Below are 13,966 nucleotides of genomic sequence, written 5' to 3'. Positions count from 1 at the left end.
GGAGAAAAGTATCATCTAGTTATCTGTTATAGGCTGAGTAATCAGCCAGTGCATTTGCATCACTTATTTAGGGTTAGACAGAAAAGAATTTGAGGTGACGGTTTGAGGGTTTTGTTTGTGAGAATGGCTCAGGATAGGGCAGATGGTACATAATAACAAATGTTTTCTAAGAGGAGATACTGAAGGGCCACGAGCAGCACCAAAGATGTCTTTGGAGAGTTAAAATCAGCCCAGTTTTTCTCTACTATTTGTCTTTTCCCTAAAGCTACTAAAAGGAAACAAGCACACTTTGCACTCTAAACTACAGAGTGTGTGTGTGTGTGTGTGTGTGTGTGTTACAAATCAGAATTCGTTTGTTTTATTTGGTCTGTGGTGTTTATTTTTAATGGTTTTTTTGGGTGTGTGCTTTTCATAAATCATTCATAGGCATTAATTACGATAAATTGTTCAGTTAACTTTTTACAATGTTAAAGCAAACCCTTGTCATATGCTTTTACCTACCTCTATGTTTTTTTGCATTTTTTTCTCTTTCTTTTTTTCTTCCCCTTCCCTGTTCCATCTAATCCATAGTATATGTCCTGTTCCAAATTGTTAATGGCAGTACACATGGTATCTGATTGTATCAGATTACAGTTCCTTTTCCTATTTCAGTACAGGAATTACCTATCCATTTTTTTTCTCCTACCCTCTTGCCCCCCTTTCCCCACCCCAAGCCATCTCATTTTTATATCATTGATCTTAAAATAGTATTCATCCTTTTGTAACTGAGATTAAACTGTGCTTTTGAAACTAATTTTCTGGCTGCCTCTCTTGAAACCCCAACCAAACTTTCATTCTTAGTACCCAGAGTCCTTTGATGGCACCTCTGAGAGATAAAACAGTAGTAGAGAAGAACAGTTGCAAATACAGACTAGAGCAGGGCTGTGTACTGGAATCCTTGAATTACAGGAGAAGGATAGAATCCAGAGCACAGCTGATTTCTGCTCACCGTGGGCCAAGCCAGGGAGGAGGACTTGGAGATGTTAAAGAGCATGCCCCAGGGCGGCACGTTGGTACTCCCCAGACCCCATGATGTGGGAATAATACTAAATCTTCGTGGAAAATAGGTTGAAAGATTCTCTGCCCATCAGTACACCTTCCGATGAAAACCAATTTTCCTTTAACCCCACAAAATGAGCTCCAGGCTAATTTAAGATTCCAAGCCCATTCGTAGGAGGGCCCAAGTTTATAAGGACTCCCCTAACATAAGGCATCTGTCCCTCATACAGTGTTATACTGAATCCCAGGTATACCATGACTCTCAGAATCATGAGAAGGTCTAGGAAGCACACATAGGGATCTCTATGACTCTGGACAATGTCACAGAAGATATGGAAAAGGTCACCATGACTCTTACTTGATCTTAAAATCAGATAAAATTTTCCAACAAAAATTTATTCCAAAAAAGGTACCTGAGGAAAATAGATAACTAAAAAAAAAAAAAAAAAAATCACTATCTTTCACAGCAAATGGATAAACCAAAAGAGAAAACATTTCTTGTCTCAAGATCATTCTGATTCATGGTGACCCCATGTGTGTCAGTATGGAACTAGGATCCACATGGTTTTCAAAGGCCATTGGAGAAGAGTATTGAGGGTCCCATGGACTGCTAGGAAAACAAACAGAGTCATCCTGAAAAGGGTTAAACCGGGCGGCTCCCTGGAGGTAAGGATTCTGAGGCTTCGTCTAACATACTTTGGACATGTTGTGAGGAGGGACCGGTCCTTGGAGAAGGACATCATGCTTCATGCTTGGTAGGGTGGAGGGACAGCGCAGGAGGGGAAGGCCCTCTATGAGGTGGATTGATTCAGTGACTGGGGTAATCGGGATGGATGTATTGGAGACGGTGCGATTGGCACAGGACAGAGCAGAGTTTAGGGCTGTTTTCCATGGGGTTGCTATGAGTCGCAAGCGACTGACTCGACGGCACATAACAACAACAACAACAATTATTTTGGAAGTAGATCTAAGGTCTTTCCTGTGAGGTACCTTTGAATGGATTCAAACCTCCAACCTTACAGTCAGCAGCCAAACACATTAACACTATGAACCAACCAGAGGCCTCAGAGAGTCAGAAAGGAACACAACATTGCTGCGGAGCATGAAAGAAATGTATGGTTGTGAGTCCACAGATAATAGAAGAGTGTTGGGTTTAAGGTGATGGACATTCAAGTAAAGGAACACCTGTATCTTCTTCCACATGGGAAGTTGTGGCGATGAGTCAGGGAAAGTTTCCTAGAGAGGGAGACATTGGAGCTGGCCTTTAAAGAACGAAAGAGCATTTAGCCAAAGAAGATAAAGAAAACAGTATTCAGGCAGGGAGAACAATAGTATCTGAAAAAGTCTGAAGTCCTAAGGAAGCAAGTCTAGGAGTGCTAGGTTTGAAATTCTTTCCAGGTTTATAAAAAATAAACACTGAGATGATAAGAGCCAATCAAATCCTATAGGTCTCCATTCCCTGAAATTCAGTTAGTTGTGTTTTCCTTCCTTAAAGCTTGAGTCTGGGAAATACTTTAGACTATAAATGAGTAATCCTATTTCCTGCCAACTACTTTCCATAATTCGTTAGGTTTATAACCCATCCTCTTCCCTTTCCAGCTGTCTGTCGATTCCCATGTCAGAATGGAGGCATCTGCCAGCGCCCAAATGCTTGTTCCTGTCCAGACGGCTGGATGGGACGCCTCTGTGAAGAGCGTGAGTCTGCCTTCAGAACTCATATGATATATTTTTCATTCATATTTTGGGTTCTGGGTAAAGTGCTAACTCAGGAAAGGTACCTGGCTTCAGCTTTACTAATGGGAAGAATTCATTTGCTTGGATTCTTGTAACTGGCCGGACAAGGCACATGGGGTTGCTCTGAGGATGTCAGTAGGTTGTGGATCAAGAATATCAGTGACTTTGGAATTAATTACCAATATCCATTCAAAACCATCTTTAGGATGTGAGGGCAATCTGGCTGCGACATCTGTCACCCCATTGATCGCCAGGACTGATCTGGGTGGCTAGGCAGGTGCCCCCCTTCCTCCCACACCAACCCATGAGTGCCCTCCCGAAGTTGTGCGCTGAGTTGAAGAGGATGAGCATCCCCCATACAAGGAAGACTGTCCATCTGTTGAGGGTATACAGGTAGCTGCGTTCCCCGGCTAGAACCTCCAAATAAGCTCTCAAAACCATCTTAACAAATGCGCAAATCTCTGAGTCTTTCTGGGAAAGAGAATGTAGCAGCCCAGCCCTGGGTTTCTCTTTTCTCTGTCTGTTCTGGGCCACTCAGTGCAGTGGTTGGTATTAATGGTCACCTTCTCATAACATTGTACCTTGCAGGTAGGATTTGTCACCCACTGTTCACTCTTTTTCCTTAATATAATTCCTCCCACTTCATAAAATAAGGAGACTTGGCACTCCTTCCTGTACGCTCAGTAGATTCATATGGAATTTTAATCCTCTAAATACCTTGTTTTTAAACTTCTGGAGGAGTGTAAATTCATCTTTAAATTTTACTTTTTCCCAGTTTCTCTATTGCACTTTGGATCCATATTGTTGTTTGTTGTTGTGTACCACAGAGTCAGAACCGGCCCATAGCTGACCCTCTGGCAGCTTTTCAGAGGCATTAGTTGCACAGGAGATTGCCCATCCTTCTCCCACAGAGCAGCTGGCAGCCTCAAACCACGTGCCTTTTGGATTTCAGTACAGCTTCTTGCCACTAGGCCACCAGAGCTCCATATCTTAAAAACAATATATGCACATTGAATGGTTTCCTACTTCTCTGAGAGTGGCATAAGTAAACCATGAAGGAAGGTCAAGTCACTTATGTAGTGTCCATTAGTTTCAACCAGTTATTTCTAAAGGCCAAGTGTTTTATAAGAATCATTAAGCTTCTTTAAATGTGACTATTACAACTGAACTTTAAAGGAAAATATAAACTCACCAAAACAGATATTCCTAGTATGTAAGTAATAAGAGAATTTTTTTTCTCTTCCCCCTGTAATTCCTACACCAAAATTTGACCTGCTTTAATAGCAAAAGCCCAAAAACTTGGGGTTTACCTTGGGATACCCCAGGTGCAGGCCTGGTTTAGCTGACTTAGCTCACTGAGTTATGCCTGCCCTCAGGTTTTAGACCAAAGTTTCCCAAGTTTTCACATGCACACAGATCAACTGAGGAATATTGATAAAATGCAGCTTCTGAGTCAGTAGGTCTGAGGTGGGGCTTGAAAATCTAAAAACTTCCCAGGCGATGCTAGCGCTGCTGGCTTGCAACTTGGAATATCAAAACTACAACTATTTCACACCCTTTGAACAAGCCACGTCTGTTCAATGAAGAGTGCCATACATTCAAGTAGGAGGAAACTTGCTGTGGACCATGGTGGGGAGGCCTGCCTTAGTCACCACAGACCTTGACTGGTGGAAATGAAAGCTGAGTGGTCCCATCACTACTACTATGTTGTCAACATCAGCCTTCAGTCTAATTCTCATTTCTTAATTCAGTTGAAACCAAGAGGTTTCAATGTACTTCTTTTCTGAAGACAGAGGCAAAATGCCTCTTAGAACATTTTGTCATTGGAAATGGAAATCTGCAATGATAGTAAATGGAGAACATTCTGCTTATCTTAGGCCAGTGCAGAGCACTTGGCAGACATCAGTGAGATGTCCTCACTGCAGGGGTGCATTTGGAATTAGCATCTTTACATCTGGATAAGGGACCAGACTTCTTTTCCCCAGGACATTGATGAAACTACACAGCACATAGGGAAGTTCATCAGTCTAGTGGGTCGGGGGAACTGTCACTCTTCCAGGAAAATTTTTTTTGAGCACTTGATCTGAACATGTGAATTTAGCTCAGATCTTTTTCTCTTTGCTTTTTTAGCAATATGCATTCTACCCTGTCTGAATGGTGGTCGCTGTGTGGCCCCTTATCAGTGCGATTGCCCCTCTGGCTGGACTGGGTCCCGCTGTCATACAGGTAAGTAGCTTCATCTCATGGCTTGTTTTCTTGTTGACTTGGCTCCAGGAAGCCCCAGAGGACACTAAAAAGTGAGACTCAGAGTCAGAGGTAGTGGCGACATTAATAAGGCCTCACGTGCAAGAACCACCTAAGATGGCCAGGTGAGAGGTGGTCTCAGTACTGAGCTGTCACTGCATCAGCTGTACCTGTCAAGAGTCACGTGCCGAAAACAGCATCTAAACGAACTAGGTTGAAAGCCGCCTTTGTATCTGCTCCATTTTGCAGAATGTGAAGAAAATGTTATGTACCGATTCGGAGAAATATTTGCTTTAATCTTCATTAAGCTAAATGACAAAGTTGTGGTATCTTTAATAAGATATATAAATTCTATTTTCAAATTAAAGTTAAAAACAAACAAAACAAACCTCATCAAAGAAGTGCTTCCTCATCATAGAAAAGCCATAACAAACAGGAAGGTTGATTAATTGTTAAAAAAACAAATCAGTCTTCTTTTTTTTTTCTTTTGTTTCTTCCTCTTTTTTTCTTTTTATCTTTTTCCTTTTTTTATTTTTCTTCTTTTTTTTGTAAAGCAGGCTTCTTTATTGTTGTTGTTGTTGTTGTGTTGTTGTTAGGTCGAGTACGACTTTTAGTGACCCTGTGAACAATGAATCTGAACCTTGTCCTATACTGTGCCATCCTTTATGTTAAGTATTTATTCCATTGTGCTTTGGTATCTCTTTAATTACTGCTTGCAAATCCCTTTCCTCCACTAGACTGTGTACCCCTTGAGGACAGAGATAGATGTTTGACATTTTTATATCTCCAGAGCTTAGCATACTATTGGTGGTGGTGGTTGCTGTTTGCTGGGTGCCTTGGAATCAGCTCTGACTCACAGTGACCCTACCTGACTCTGTACCATCCCCACAGTCTGTGCTTAGACCCATTGTCGCAGTCACTATGTCAATCGTCTCGCTGAGGGTCCTTGAAAAGGACTTCATGCATGGAAAAATGAAAGGAGGACACTTAGCAATATGAGAAAGTTTTGAATATGATAAAGTTTTGTTTTTTAGTAAGTATCAAATGAATCAATCCACCAAAAATGGGTTTTACTTTTTTGTGTATTTTTTTAAATTTTCTACTAATTTATTTACAAAATTTGAATACATTGTTTTTAAGAACAAATTCTTTCCATTTCCCCCCCACATCAAATTGTACAACCCTACGATTAATTCCCCCTCCCCCTGCACATCCTCATCTCTCTGCTTCCAACCTCTCCCACCTTCGTGGATTCTTATACTCCTTCTACAATAATGGTTTTATACAATATTTATCCTTTGGCATTGAGTTAGATCACTCAGGATAATGCTCTCCAGTCCCTCCCAAGTTAGGTAATAATTTACAAAATCATGTTCCTGCGTACTGCATAATATTCCATTGTGTGAATGTACCATAATTTCTCAATCCATTCATTTGTGGTTGGACATTTGGGCTGTCTCCATGTTCTTGCGAAGGTGAATAATGCATTTACATTTTTAAAGTCCTGAATTTTAGATAGCTGACAAAAGAATAAGATTTGCTGTGTTTGTTTAGTAGACTCTCTAACACTGTACCATACATCTATAAACAGCACTTCTAACCAGATCCCCAGGGAAGTAAAAGACAAAGCAACAGAGTAGCTGACACCAGACTTTGTTGTGTGCACTAATCCAGGACATTTTTTAGGGTAAAATAGGCACTATTAATAATTAAACCAGTGATATGAGAGTGAAAAGGACGACCACAGGCTTAGCGAGAGGTACGGTCATCTGATCTAAAGCTAACACTAAACTACCCATCAGTGTAGAAAATGATGCACCAGAGGCTAAATTTGAAACCTTTACTTGATTTTTGGAAGCAGGAGTGGCATCCACTTCCTAAATAACATGCCTCCAAAAACCTTATAAACTTCGATAAATGTCAATAGTTGTAGAGGGGTTTTAAGCTTTTTGTTCATAGGGTCTCTATGAGTCGTGCTCAACTCAGAGGCAGTCAACAACATTTGAGTTTATTCATGCAACCTAACTAATGATTGTTCATGGCAAATCAGCTTTGATAGTTATCCATTTTTCTCATGTGACCAAAATTGAACTCACCTGCAAATCAGTTCTATATCCTTTCCCGTAACTAAGCTCTGCTGGCAGCACTTCTCGATGGAGACCCCTTTGACACTCCCTCGCCTTCGCCTGAAACCCATGGCAGCACTTTTCGTCTTTTCTGCACAGATCTCTTATGTCGTACTCTAACCCTACTCACCTCCTAGTAGAAGGCCTATCCTTCTCTGTTAGTTTATTTTCTAATATCCAGGCAGAGCATCATTAATGTGCTGCTTTGGGCCTGTTTTATCATGTTTAATAACTTCAATGATTGCCTGTTGCTTCCACACCCAGCCAAAACTTTTCTGACTTCCAAGGTGCAACATAGCCTGGCTTTAGGACACCTGATAAACCTATTTCCCACTCCCACTAGTCATGTGTGGACCTCTGGTGGCCTGGTGGTAAGGAGTTACACTGCCAACTCAAAGGCACATGGTTCAAATCCACCAGCTGCTCCAATAGCAGTCACCTTGAATGCAATTGACAGCCTCTGAAAACTCTCTTGAAGGTTGGCTGTGAGTCTGTTCCAATTGGACAGCACTTAACAACAATAACAAGTCACCGTCTGCCGCAGCAGTGACTTCCTTGTTATCAACGATCCTCACCCCCACACACCAACACAGTCTTTTCTTCGTCACAACTCATATTTCACTGGTTTTCTCCTTTCCAACTACCTATTCAGAATTTACCAAATAGCCAAGGCCATTTCTAAGTTTCCTCTTATCTCTAGGCTTGTTCTATATGTCTGTAATCTATTTTCTAACATTCTGTTTCTATAGATGTTAGACAGAACCGTGCAGACTAATGTGCACTTGATCTCATGCATTTGTATTTCTTTTCATCGTCTAGCTAGAATAAGCCCTGAATGACATTGCTTTGTATAGTCTCCCATCTCTCTAATCTTCTAGCCACTACCTCTGCATATATTCTGGGAGCTCTGGTGGTGTAGCCCATAGGGGGTTCAACTACTAACCCAAAGGCATCCTGAGTCAACAAAACATATAAAGTAGTGCTCCTGCTTTCCAGCATTTCATTCTAGGAAAGGCCTGTGAGTAAAGAACCACATTCAGATATGGCTGATTAGCTTCTATGAGAGGTATGGCAGCCGTCGGGAGAGGTAAACTAAGCAAATGGAAGGCTTCAGAAAAGACTTCACAAACCCAGAATCAGAGGAAAGGCTGGAAGAATCACCAGGAAAAGATTATTCTTGTCAAAGGTGGGGAGGTATGAAGTGCAAGTTCAGCAAAGTAGTACTGAAGCCTGGAGCAAGTGTAGGTGCGGCTTTGTAAAGATGGGCAGAGCCAACTGTAGATTAGTTCTTGGATGCTTGCCTCCTATATCCACAATCAGCCAGAGCTCTTGGACTTTCAGGTGCAACATAACCTGCATTAGCTCGTGCCTGATAAACCTTATGAACAACAGAAACCACCAAAGGATTTTAAGCAGGAAAATTCCGTGATCCGATTTTCTTTTAGAAAGATGGTTTCGACAACATTATGGGCTTAAGCACAGCAGAGATTGTGTCAATGGCACAGGATCAAGTAGAGTTTGTTCTGTTATATGTGATGTCGCTGTGAGCTGCTGCCAACTTGGTGATACCTAAATAACAACATGGAGAAAGGATATCGCCCTGATGCTCTCCTTTCTTGATTTTAAACCACTCAGTGTTCCCTTCCTCTGTTTGGACAACATGTACTTGGTCTAGGTATAGATTTTGTATGAGCATAATTAAGTGTTACAGAATTTTCCTTCTTCTCAATGTTAGCCATAGTTTGTTATGATCCACACAGTCAAATGCCTTTGCACAGTCAATGAAGCACATATAGACATTGTCCTGGTATTCTCTGCTTTCAGCCAAGAGATTCATCTGCTGTCATCAATGATATCCCTGGTGCCACAGCCTCTTTTAAACCCAGCCTGGACTCTACAGTTCTCTGTCAGTGTACTTTTTAGCGACTTTTAGTAATCTTCATCAAGCTTTTGGCTGTTGGTTATTTTAATAATACTGTTTGCTAATTTCCACATTCTGTTGGATCACCTTTCTTGGGAATGGGAACAAATATGGATCTCTTCAGTCACTTGGCCAGAAAGCTGTCTTTTAAATTTCCTGGCACAGACTGGTGAGCATATTCAGGGCTGCCTCTAGTTGGAACTTGTCAATCGGTGTCCTTTCGATTCCTGGGGCCTTATTTTCAATGCTTCAGAATTTCTTCCCTCATCATCATTGACTCTTTATCATATACTACTTTCTGAAATATTTCAGTGTCAGCCAATTCTTTTTGGTTCAGTGACTCCGTGTATTCCTCCCACCTTCTTTTGTTGCTTCCTAGATCATTTAAGATTTTTCCCTTAGCATCTCTTAGTGTTACAACTCAAGGCTTGAATTCATTTTTCATTCTCTCAATAGAGAGATAACTCCAGCTCTTTGCAATGGGTTCAAGTGTGTCTGGAATGATAAAGGTGGTGCAGGATAAGAAAGGGTTCAGATCTGTTGTTCATAGGGTCACTATGAGTCATACTCAACTTGATGGCATTTAACAACAACAACATGGAAAATTAATTGGAAGAAGATTTAAAAAATATTATTAAAGAGGTTATTGAATTCAAATTGGTAAGAGCTCTGAAGTAATAATTAGGAAAGAAGTTAATTTTGAGGAGCATAGAACCAATTTTGGCTACAGATTTGTTGTGGGGTAGATATCTGAAAAGAGTTAAGATTCATATTCTGCTTTGTACCATTGACTGCAAGGTGGTGCCGACCACTGAGATAGAGAACACAGAAAGAGCGGGTTGAAGAAAAAAAATAAATATGGACATGCTAGGCTTGACTGCTCTAGGTAATTTATAAGGAGAAAGGTTTAATAAGGCAGTTTGATCATTACTTAGGTTCCTAGAAAATATATCCAGGTTGAAGATATAAATGTGTAAGTTATCACTGGAGAAAAGTTCTTAGGGAAAGAAGTAGGCAGAAGGTACAGAACATGAGTATGTGGCCCAGTATGGAGCATTTGGGGGAAGGAAGAAGATAACTTTTAGGTAAGTATGTAAAAGAATGTTTTGTTAGTTCAGGTAGTCACCACTAAGTCAGCATGCACTTTAAAAAGAGGTTTTGGAAATCAAAAGTCTCTGTAAATTTTCATTGAAATTAATAATAAATTTTTTGAAAGGTTTTGGTGGTTTTTCTTTTTTATTTCAGTCAGTCAGTCATTGCCATCTAATCAGAACTGGCTCATATCTGACCCTCCAGCGAGTGTTCAGAGGCAGTAACTTGGACGAGAGGAGATTGCACATCTTCTTCAAACTGCCTGCCTTTGGGTTGGCAGTGCAGTCTGCCCTGTGTGATTTGCAGCCTCCAAAAACTTGCCGGAGCATCAGCTCTAAGTTGGTTCCAAGTCCGTAGTGATGGCTCGTCTGAGCTTTCCACCAGCATGCACTTTATGTTCTTATGTGAGAGTTCTCCTTTTCATTAAAACTTCTTGGTAGGTCTTCATCAGGTTTTTTAAAACTAGAGCTCGTACAGATAAATGAAGAATTTCGTTATAAGACTGTAGATTTGTGAGCAGGATGTCAAGATGGTGTATCTTTGGGTGTTCACTCTTTGAGAGAGTTACATCTGTGACTCATTTTTAACCCAAATATACATTCTTTAACTTCATTTAAGTCTGGTAAAGGCCATGGAACAGATTTCCAAGACAGATACAAAGGACGTTTGAATCATCTGTTATTTTAGATAATCCGTACACCTGATTTATTGTGCTTAGGCTTAGGATCTGACTTAATATTCAGTCTGTCGGAGTTTAGTGCTAATCTCAATCAGAAATTTGCAATCTAAGCCAGAATGTGAAAAAAAAGCTTATAACCTTGTCAAATTGACTGTATAATAAAATAATGAAAGGAGAAAAATTGGCAAAGGTTTCGGTAAGAGGGTAGACCTTAATCTGGAATTAAGTATGAAAATGTACTAGATTGAAAAGGAAAGGAGAGGACGTGCCATAGAATGCGGTGAGGTCCAATAGAGTGGCAGAAATGTATAATGTCAGTAGCGTATGAGGAAAGGCAGCTGGAGTGGGAGGTGGGGCAGATCTTGCTCCACATTTCTTTGTGAACATCTTCAGAATTTCCATATGTTAATTGAATATTGCATGAATTTTTCATCCTAGCTGTTTGCCAGTCTCCATGTTTAAATGGTGGGAAGTGCATAAGACCAAACCGATGCCACTGTCTGTCTGGTTGGACGGGATACGACTGTTCCAGGTAAGACAACCAAAAGTCTTGCTCCTCAGGAGAATAATGGCATCAGACCTCCACTTAAGGTGTTCCTTGAACAAGAAAGAATGTCTAGTTTGAATGTAAGTAAAAATATCCATTTTGAGATATGCTTTGTAAATTTGAGCTAAAATCAGCCAAGAAATACTACTTTGTTTGACAAATTAAACAAACATCCTTATTGAAGTGAATATTACATCTATATGTGCATGAATATAAAGTAAATAATAAGATGCATATCTTATTGAAAATTATTTAATAGAGGTTAATTAAATTCCTGATTACAATAAAAATAGCACTGGAATTGATAAACTTACTTTTAAGGTCAAATAATTTTGTTTCATATTTTTTTGTTTATTACATATATTTTAGTAAAGGCATGTCTCTATGTATGTTATGTTGTTGTTATGTGCCATCAAATCTGACCCCTGCTCTATCCTAAGCCAATCTCACTGTCTCTGACACACCTCCCCTCATTATCCGAGTTACTGTGTCAGTCCATCTCATCCGAGGTCTTCCTCTCTTACATTGTCCCTTGACCCTTCCAAGAATGATGTTCTTCTCCAAAGACTGGTCCCTCCTAGCTACATGTGCAAAGTATGCAAGACAGAGCCTCAAAATCGTTGCCTTCAAGGAGCAGCATGGTTTCACCCTCTCCTAGGACAAACCTGTTAGTTCTGACTGTTGTTGGTGTTAGGTGCTGTTGAGTCATATACAACTCATAGCGACCCTATGAATAAAAGATCTGAACCCTGTTCTGTCCTGTGCCATCCAATGACTAGGAGAAAATTTAAGTGCAAACAGGTTCTGTTCTTCCATTTCTGATCAGATAAAAATCATAATTGAGAAAGAATTATTACAAAGAACAAAGAGAAAGTAGTTAAAAGGTAACTTAAACCCTCTTAAGTCTCAGTATATGTTGCCATAACATGGATTAAATATGTTCCATTTTAAAACACTGTTCTCACAAATGTTGACAGAGTTCCAGCTCCATTTAAAAACTTTCCACTATGAGCCTTTGCATTGCATCACTTAGATTTCTGTAATGTACACCTACCCACTGTATGTTGTTGTTAGGAGCCTCTGGCTAGTCAGTGCCAACTCATGGAAATCCTTTGTTCAGTAGAAGAACATATGACCCAATCCTGCACCATCCTCAAAATGGCCAGTGTGTGCACCCATTGCCGTAGTCACTGTCTCAGTCCACCTCGTGGCGAGCCTTCCTCCTTTTCTCCTTTCCCATCTTGTAGAAATCGCTAAAACCAAATTGATATTCCCATGATTATTTTTAAAATGAGAAATCTTGTTCTCTGAAAACAACTTTTGTATTTCAGTTCCTTTTATTTCATTTGTATTATTAGTATGTTGAAGTCATCTTACAAAAATAAAAGCTATTAAATTAAAAGCTTAGTTTTAAAAGTCTGTCTTGTGCCAATGAATTTCCTCATAACTTAAGTACATGCCATCTTTGCAAATAGAAAAAAAAAATGAACTGAACCCCAAAGAGCGAATTTGCAGTGGAAAGTATATTCCGAAGCTGCCAGGATGATGATAGTTTGGCCAGAGAGCAGAGTAAATAATTTTTTTTAAAAATAAGAGTCAGACTTGTAAAGGAGTTCTACCTTCAAAAGGAAAAGAGAAAGAAAAGAAAATGTATGTGACTAAAAAAAAAAAAGCATAAGTCTTTTTTTAATTCCAATATATAACAATATAAATCAATGCAAAAATTTTGTATGAAATAGAACAGCAAATTACCCCCCATCCTCACTCTTCTGCTCCCACCCCTTCCCCCCTTAGTTCTGTATACACCTATTTTTACATTAATAGTCTTATGTAGTATTTGTCCTTATGAAACTGGATTAGTTCATGCCGCATAATGCTCTGCAGTCTCTCCCAAGTTATGTAGCATTTTTTAAAATCGTTACTCCTGAGTGCTGCATAGTAAGAAGTATGTATACCATTCTTTAATATTGGTGGTGGTTGTGTTGTTAAGTGTCGTCAAGTCATAGGTGACTCATAAGGACCCTATGAACAAAAGACATGAACACTTGATTAACTTTTATCATTTCTCCAGGTTCATAGGGTTTCTGGAGGCAAGCTATTTCGGAAGAGGATGCCATTCCTGCTTCCAAGCTTGTTTTAATCAGGAAGCTCCACCAAACACTGTCCACCATGGGTAACCAATTATGCATTTGGCACATCAGTGTCACAGTGTTTAGCATCACAGCAACCATGAGTTACTTCTGTACAGCAAATGGACAGAACAGTGCTATACCACTCAGAAGATTGTTTGACCAAAAACAATTAAAACCAGACCTGAGACTTTCTATTTCAACCTCTTTATTTTCAAATTAAGGGGGGAGGGAGAAGTTAACACTTTCATAGTTTGCAACATCAAAATACTCCCAAAAGTAGCTGTTCCTTGACCAGACAAAGAGGAGCAATTGGCTTATGTGAAAATACTGTAGCTTAATAAAGAGAATAGACACTAGATTTTTTTTTCATGCAAACATTTGAGACAGAAATCTACGAAAATTAAGGGACATTAATTTTAAATATATATTTAAATAACCAAACAGCAAAGTACT

The 13,966-nt window shown here is 39.8% G+C and overlaps 1 protein-coding gene across 1 annotated transcript in view; it reads left to right on the top strand.

Annotated features, from left to right (window-relative positions):
- SVEP1 (sushi, von Willebrand factor type A, EGF and pentraxin domain containing 1) overlaps positions 1-13,966 on the top strand; it is a 212,502-nt gene that overhangs the window by 197,762 nt on the left and 774 nt on the right. The window contains exons 45-47 of the mRNA XM_006886929.1: positions 2,638-2,733; positions 4,903-4,998; positions 11,273-11,366. Of these exons, the coding sequence (XP_006886991.1) occupies positions 2,638-2,733; positions 4,903-4,998; positions 11,273-11,366 (286 nt within the window). The remainder of the gene's footprint in view (positions 1-2,637; positions 2,734-4,902; positions 4,999-11,272; positions 11,367-13,966) is intronic.

Source organism: Elephantulus edwardii, unplaced genomic scaffold (assembly GCF_000299155.1).
Source record: "Elephantulus edwardii isolate Elephantulus edwardi_28Jun2011 unplaced genomic scaffold, EleEdw1.0 scaffold00052, whole genome shotgun sequence".
Classification (NCBI taxonomy): domain Eukaryota; kingdom Metazoa; phylum Chordata; class Mammalia; order Macroscelidea; family Macroscelididae; genus Elephantulus; species Elephantulus edwardii.
Note: the sequence above shows the minus strand (reverse complement) of the source record. Positions and strands in the feature narration are given on the sequence as shown.